Source organism: Camelus bactrianus, chromosome 11 (assembly GCF_048773025.1).
Source record: "Camelus bactrianus isolate YW-2024 breed Bactrian camel chromosome 11, ASM4877302v1, whole genome shotgun sequence".
Classification (NCBI taxonomy): domain Eukaryota; kingdom Metazoa; phylum Chordata; class Mammalia; order Artiodactyla; family Camelidae; genus Camelus; species Camelus bactrianus.
The window spans coordinates 67156436-67164239 of record NC_133549.1 but is presented as its reverse complement, the minus strand read 5'-3'; the positions used below and the strand labels follow the sequence as shown (position 1 = coordinate 67164239).

The following is a 7804-nucleotide window of genomic DNA, read 5'->3' as shown; positions in this document are numbered from 1 at the left end:
GGGCGCTCCCAGGGCTTTAGTTAAAGATGAGGTTGGAGTTCCAAGATGGATGGGTTGAGCCTTAGCAAAGAAAATGAATCTGTCTTAATAACAGCGAGGGAGGGAAAAGCTAGGGACCTCCATGGAGACATTGTTAAGGGAGCCTGCTATCCAGTGGGAAAGATGATGTCGACAAAATGAATTTCCAAGCAGTTATTGGAAAAATAAAACTATTTCATGTTTATACTTTAAGGGATTGAGACTCTTCAATCGAACCCATTATGTTTAAATATTTACATGTATAAATATATGTTTGTACAAGCACAGCTCTTCCTGAGGGGATATGTAAGAAAATTAACAATCGGCTCTATAGGGGAGGACTGGGGGCAGGGGAGGGCTGGAGGGGAGGGGCTGAGACAGGAGGAGAATCTTGTTTTCACCTACTCTTTTTATCTTAATTTTTTAAGCCATAAGCATGTATCATATTTTGAATTAGAAAGAGCAAAAGTTTTGAAATTTTGCTACATAGAACTGGGTGAGGTCTTCTCGAGTCTGAATTCCAGCTGTTGGCTGGGTTGGAATGGATTTTCTCTCCTTATGGCTCCTAGTGAAGGAAAGGGCAGCCGGTGGCCCAGCTGCATCCAGCAACCCTTCAGGGGCAACAGAGCATGACCTGAAGATTGCTGGCTGGCATGTGTGGCAGCCTTGTCACCCCACTGCCCTGCTCTAGGGCACCTCACTGGGCAGCCACTCAGTCACATAGTCAGAACCAGCCCATCTTCTGCCTGCTCCTGGTTGTCCCTCATCCATCCTGGGACAGTGACAGAGGAGGGTCCAAGGGGTGGGGCTGTCACACTCCTGCCTAGAATGAGGACTACCCTCCCCCAAATTACAGAACTATACTAGGCAGAGAAAACTTACAGAGCAGCAAGTCTAAGCCCCCATTTCATGGATGGGGAAACTGAGGCTTGGGGAGGGACAATGACCCCCACAGCTTCAGGACTAGAACCAGGTCCCCTGCTTCCCAGGCTGGAACCCTTTGCAACCCACCAAGGAGCAGGTGGCAAGAGACCATCCTGTTTAGGTGGTAGTCAGAGGTGAGGGGGTTTAAATGGGTACTCTTGACTCCTGGGCTACTTGTATGAAATAACTGTCCCACACCTGACTCTGTCCACCTCCTCCCCGGGCTGCTGCCCCACCTCAGGCTATCCCCTCATTCCCTTCCTTCACACACACACACACACACACACAAATGTGATGGCTCCAGGTACTCTGGGTCCTCAGGAAATTCTGACAATTTGAGTGGTGGGTCTTGTGCTTGTTTGTATACATGCCTTGCCAATTCCACCTCCCCCTAGACCATAAGCTCCCAGGGGACCCAGCCGGCAGGTGCTCCCTACTCCCAGTGGACAGCCAGGCCATACGTGGCACACACCCTAGAGCCACGGATCCCTGAAAGTCAGAGCTGGCAGAGCCCTTCAGGGCAAGATTACAAAAGGGTTCCCTGGCCAAAAACATCTGGGACACCCTGTATTATTAGGAGGAAACCAGCTTCTTCACACAGGCCTTCTCAGAGCCTTTAATGTGCTGTGACTCTCTGCTATGGAGCCAGAGGGTGCCCTCACCCCAAACTTCAGAGATCACAGAATCCACCCATGGAGCAGGTAATGCATGCTGGAAAATGCTGGGACCAGACTCCTCTCACACAGGGAGCCTGAAGTCCGCTGGGCAGAGATCAGATCTGCTGCCAGTTATCTGACACCTTTGTGCAAATTAGAAGAAGAAAAAAAAAAAAAAAAGACTCCCTCAAGGGACTTCCATCTATAGGAAAATTAACACTAATATGTTGATGTTATTAGAGTAAATTCCTTTACTGCCATCTGCTGGAAACATGTCATAGTAAATACAGAAATCTACAATCTATGTGGGAACAGCACCACCTTTCCTGTTAGAGATGATATTCTTGTCCAGTGTGTACCCTGCCCAACAGTGCAGGGAAGCCTAGGTCCAAAGCCACACAATTTCAGCCCACCCATCATTCCCTTTCTAGCTGCATGATTTCCTTATGTCTCAGGCGAGTGCTCTCAACTGATGTCTCAGCCTCACCCCAGCTGGGCAACACCCTTCTGAACTTCTCACAGGCAGACAGGGATGCCTGGGGGCTTCATCTCTGTCGTCTGTCCCGCCCATCTCCTAGCCCATGGCAGGTTCAAATGACTGACCCCTGAACACATTCCGCAAATGCTCACACACTGAGATGCTGGCTGGGAACAGGGACTGGGATCCAGAGCCAACTTGCTGTGTGACCACGAGGAAGTTCTTATTCCTCTCTGGGCCAGTTTCCACCCTCTGTACAATCAGGCAGTTGAATGTGATCATTTTCAGGAGCTGAGAGCTCTGGTAATGACTCTCTGCCCCAAACTCGTGGATCTTTGAGAAAAGCAGGAAGGTCATTCCCAATTGCTGATAGAGAGACAGTCATGAAGACAGCAGAATACAACCTGGATTTCTTTTATTAGACTAGGAAATATAATTTATTTCATAAAAATTAATTTTGTTACAATAGGAATGCTAAACGTTATTTACAGGTTGTAGTTTACAGAATAAACAGAGGTGGGATTAGGGCCATCCCTGCAGCCCTGCAGCCCTGGGCATATTACCATGTCGATGGCCCAGGCAGGTGGTCCAGCCCTTTGCCCCCAGGAGAGCTGCTCCTTGCACTCAGGCTCCTGGTCACCTCTCCTCAGAGGACCTGCTAAGGGACCTGGCTCAGCTGTCTGGTTGCTGGGGGATGGGGACCAGAGGGCCCTGGATCATCCAGGAGATGGGGAGGGTCCCTCTGGAGCCCCTCCGGAGCCTGGGGCACTGCGAGAGAAGGCAGAGGGAGAGGCACGTAGAAGATACACCGACTGACCCTGTGGACTCAGAGAGGGCAAAAACAGGCATGCCAACCTCCAGATGTCCCAGCATGGACGCGAGGAGGACACACACACACACACACACACACACACACACACACACACGTGGGGACATATTCCTGGAGGGGCATGCTGATGTGCCCGATCAAAGCACACACACACACGCATGCGCGTGCAAGCACACGGAGAGGAGAGAGACTTAAACACTGTGCACTTAATCTGCTGCTCTCAGGGTACTGGGCCGCATGGGGCTGCTTCTCAGGTCTGAATAAGCAGAGAAATCACCATCCTACCCCAAGGCAGGCAGTGTGCAGATGTAGTCACAGCAGCCTCAGTAGATTGATGGGGCCAGCAAATCCGTTCTAGGCTTTTCTTATAAAGCTGGACAGTTTGAACCCTCCCAGGAGGCTGCAGCCAACTGGTTCTGTGCTCCAGGCCCTGGTACACAATTTCGGGAAATCAGATTAGAAATGGCACCTGGGTGGCTGGCCTGGCCTCATCCACCAAGGACTTCCGTCCTGGGATCTGAGGAAGCTGGCTTCTGAGGGTGGGGCGGGGAGGAAGGGCATAGCACACCGCAGTCAACCTCTACCCACTAGGGTTCCCATCAAAAGCCTACAATGATGACGTGTCAAGGCTCAAAGGGTCTCTGACAGCAGCTGTGGGGACTTCTAGGTATAAAAAGGAAAAGAGGCCCCGAGAAGGCCATCATGTGCCCGAGGTCACACAGCAGTTTAATGGCAAAGCGGAGCTTGAGCACAGGTCTTTGGACTGCAGGCTGCCTGTGGGCATCGTACAGCTGGGGAACAGCACCAGTAAAGCCCTTCGCAGCACTGGTGAGGCTGCCCTCAAGCTAGCACATGGGCTCCCACAGCTCAGACTTGGAGCAAGCAGGGAGGCTGAGCCCACTGAGGCCAGGCACCTTGGCAGAGAAGGCTCACTGCCTTTGTCTGAGGCAACGTCCACATGGGCGCTGGGGTAAAGAGCCGTGGTCTCAGCCTCAGGGGCCCAAGTCCGATGCAGGCCTGGCCCCTTTGGCAGCCCTGATAAAAAGGAACCCTGTCTCAAACCCAGAGCCTGTGAATGCCCACAGCCAACCCATTCCCTAGCAGGGCTGATGGCTGGTGAGAACCCCCATCCAATAAATCCCCGAGTGCACGGCAGGCCAGGGTGGGAACACTGGCTGGGACTACAGCCCCGAAACCTGCTTTCCTCCCAGGAGACCAGACTTGCAAAGGCAAGATACGCCCAAGCTGGTCCCAGCAGCTGCTCACAGACCTGTGTGGCAAGCCCAGGGGTCAGTGCCCAGCACTAGCATTTGCTTTGCCCTGGGTACCAAGGAGGAGAGGCTTTTGATGAGGTCTCTGCACCTGCTCAAGATTCTGGTCCCAGCCACTGCCAGATGGCCAAAAGGGACCCTGATGGCCTCTCAGAACATTCTGGAACCCTCCACTCTGGCAACCCTGCCGGTCAAAGCTTATTCAAGCTCTCCCAGACTGCCCCGGGAGGGCGAGGAGAGGGTGGAAGGGAGGTGCCTGCAGAGATGGGAGCTGGAAAAAAAGCCTCCCACCCTTCCTCCTCCACTCTGGGCGGCGTGTAAAGCAGAGCCAGGCCACCCACCTCCCAGCCTTCCAGGCCACAGGGCTGATGCTCACATGCTCCTCAAAACCACCCTGAAGCCCAGAAGTTCATGCAGCTAGAGAGGCCCTCTCATCCATCCCTTCTGTTTTACAGAAGGAGAAACCAAGGCTGGGAAGGGCAGCTCCTGGACTCCCTGGCATTAAGAGAACGCCACCCTGCTCCAGCCACCTGGTCTAGAGGCTGAGGGTCGGGGTGCCCCGGCTGGCCCCATCCTGGGGTCAGGGGAGAGGTGTTCATAGGGGATTATCCCCAACTTCTTTCTCTGCTAGGGCCCCACTTCTGGGCTGCACCCCCTCTCCATGAGCCACTAAGACAACAGTACTGGAAATTCTCCCTGGCTCACAGCTGGGCTGGCCCATCCACATTGTCCAACCCAGGGCCTCTTAATCTAGATTCCTAGGAACCCAGAGGAGCCTTGGGGCATCCGCCCGGGCTGTGAGAGGGAGTGGGGACCTCACTCCACACCAGACCTCAGGCTTCTGGCTTTATGGATTAAGTGTCTGCTTAGAATTTTAGAGGAAAACATGGGACCATGGCTCAAACCTCATCTGATCCCGTAGAACTGGGGAAGCTGAGGCTTTGTAAGAATGTAGTCTAAGGTAGAATCATTAGCAGGAAAATGTTTCCTGTTCAGTCTCTCTCCCTGAGTCTCTCTCTCACACGCTCACACACACACACACACACACACACACACGCTCCTGGCCAGAGCCAATGAGCATGCCCACACTCATCCACTCAAGAAAAGTGTTTTCTATTTTTTTGTGTGTTGTTTTTTCATTTTCTTTTCTTTTTTTTTTTCTTAAAAAGGACTTATCCAAATATCTGGATAATAAATTATTTGCGTTTCCTAAGAAACTGGGTTTTTCTTTTCCCTTGTGGTTCTGGTGTTTTTCTTCTATTTTGAGCCTTACTAGCAGTCTGAAGCTTGCTTTCTTTCCTTCTTTCTTTCCTCTTCCTTTTCACTTGTGGACAGGAGAAAGTAGTTTGTCTGAATTGTACTTGACTCTTCAAAGACGAAAATGGTGTGAAAGGAGGAAGGGGCTTCAGGAGGAGGGAGAAATCAGTAACTGAGGAAGAAAATGAAGAACACAACTAAAACAGATGTCCCCGGGGCCCCGGGGCTGAGGGTGGGAGGGCCACCTCCTTGCTCCCCTCCAGAGGCCCCAGCCTCATCCTGGTTCCTGCACAAAGGTCTGAGGTCAGGAGAGTCAGCAGGGGATGGGGAAGGAATGCTGGGTCCTCCCAGCCACAAAGTCCATGGATTTCCTAAGGCTGGTCGTGGTCTGTGGGGGCAGGCAAGGGGAGGAGGAGGAGGAGGAGGGGCGATTCTGGCTGTGAGCTCGGGGGCAGAGGAGGCCCAAATGCCCCACAGGAGGCTGCCCCGGGCCCGCCTGTGCCGGCCTCCTGCTGGTCCCTCCCAGCCTGCGGGTCTGGGGCGGCTCAGCAATCCCCGTCAGTGGCCATGGCCACCAGCATCTCGCTCTTGCCCATCTCCTCCAAGGCACTCGCCAGACTGTTGAGGTCCCCGTCGTCCTGCTGCAGGGCTTCCCAGAGGTCCAGGATCACACCTGTGGGGCTTGCTTTGGTGGCAAAGTAGTTCAGGTACCTGATAGAGGGAAGGAGAAGGTCCCTGGGCTCCCAAAATGCTCAGCCCCTCCCAGGAGCCTGGGGTGGAGGGAGCACTGGGAGTACCTCCCAGGAGTATTGGGACCATGGGTTCTGGGCTCCCATAATCCTGAGTCTGATTCCCAGCCCCTCTGCTTGCAGGCTGTGTGGCCCTGGGCAAGTCACTGCTCCTCTCTGAGCCTCAGTTTCCTCATCTCTAAAATGGAAACTGTCTTGTTCATCATCAGCACCAGCATCATTATTATTATCACTGAAAGATAGTGACCCCAGGGGAGACTGTCCAAACCTAGTGCTCTGTTCTCTCGCTCCCTCCCACATCTGCTCCCTGCCTGGTCTCCCCTGCCACACGCACTCCCCTGAAAGCAGGAGCAAAGCCTTAGACATCTTTGTAAATCCCTCCCATTTCTAGTAAGATGTCTTCTACATGGCATCTGCTCAGTGCAGTTTTATTAAACGTCTTCTCATCAAGTATACCGTAATAGTAATGATGACTATCACCAGTATATCTATCCAGCATTTTAAGTTCTCCAGAAGAGTCCTGACATCAAGATGTACTGTGTCACACTCAGCAAGCATTTCCAGAATGTCTGTTCTGTCCTGGGCACAGGGCTGCTGACGGTGATCACACCTGGCTGGTATCCTGGTTTAACCTGGCTCTCGTGGGCCAGTGCTCTGAACACGACACTGCTCAAGGAACTGGCTTCTCAGGCTTAGCACACCCAGACTCGAGCCCCCGATGTACTGCCAAAGGTAGATCCAAGCCTGGACTGTCAGACTGCCTGCCCGGCCTGCCCCCTGAGGACGAAGGGAGGGAGAGGGTGGCTGTGGTCCAGGTGGGACAGGCCGTCCCGACACTTACCGGTCCATGGAGAGCTTCTGTGCCAACAGCCGCCAGTCGTTGCCACGCGAGCTGGGGGCGTCCAGGCTGTTGCATATCTTCTGACGGATGGACAGTGGGATCTTGAAGGCATAGGGTCCCAGCTGGGTGGTGACCGCACTGCTGGGGGCGGAGCAGAGGGCATCCAGGGAGCCAGCAGGCGTCTGGAAGGGCAGGGGGCAAGGGTGAGAGGGGCAGAGAATTCCCTGTGTGCAATGCCACTGGGCACCTGCCCATCCAGGCTCCCTGCCTGGGGACTGTGAGCTCATGGAGGCTCCAGCCACTCCGCACCCTCTGGGCAGGCGCCAGCTGCTGGGTCAAAGGCCTCCTCCCCTGGAAGGTCAGCTCTCCAGGGCCAGGGCTGCCTGCCCCACCCCTGGCCTTTAGGGTGCACAAACTAACGCACTCCCCAGGCTAGTGCTGATGCCGTCTGGTGATTACAGAGTCACGAGGGGCCTCAGCCACAGTCTAATGCACTTGGATCCATTTTTACATAAATGAAAATGAAGTCTGGAAAGGGGAAGTGACTTATCCACAGTCACATGCCAAGTTAGTGGCAGAGCTGGGTCTAGACCTACATTCAGTGCTCTTTATTCTGCACTGCAAGAGGGCTTAGCATTGTCCCCCCGGGTGGCTGAGGTTTTGGAAACTCACTTGATTGTAGTGGTAGAAAGCCACAGACTTGGGCCAAGCATTGGTCTAATGTAAGGTCCGTAATACCTGCCCTCCCTAAAAACCGACTTTCTCATCTCCCAGGTGGGGA

The 7804-nt window shown here is 53.5% G+C and overlaps 1 protein-coding gene across 2 annotated transcripts in view; it reads right to left on the bottom strand.

Annotated features, from left to right (window-relative positions):
• Positions 1-2474: 2474 nt before the first annotated feature.
• The window catches only part of UNC5B (unc-5 netrin receptor B), an 84126-nt gene continuing 78796 nt past the window's right edge, over positions 2475-7804 (bottom strand). For both annotated transcript variants that reach the window (XM_010951642.3, XM_010951643.3), the window contains 2 exons: positions 7024-7205; positions 2475-6144 (listed from right to left, as the gene is read on the bottom strand). In XM_010951642.3, the coding sequence (XP_010949944.1) occupies positions 5979-6144; positions 7024-7205 (348 nt within the window). In that variant the 3' untranslated portion in view covers positions 2475-5978. The remainder of the gene's footprint in view (positions 6145-7023; positions 7206-7804) is intronic.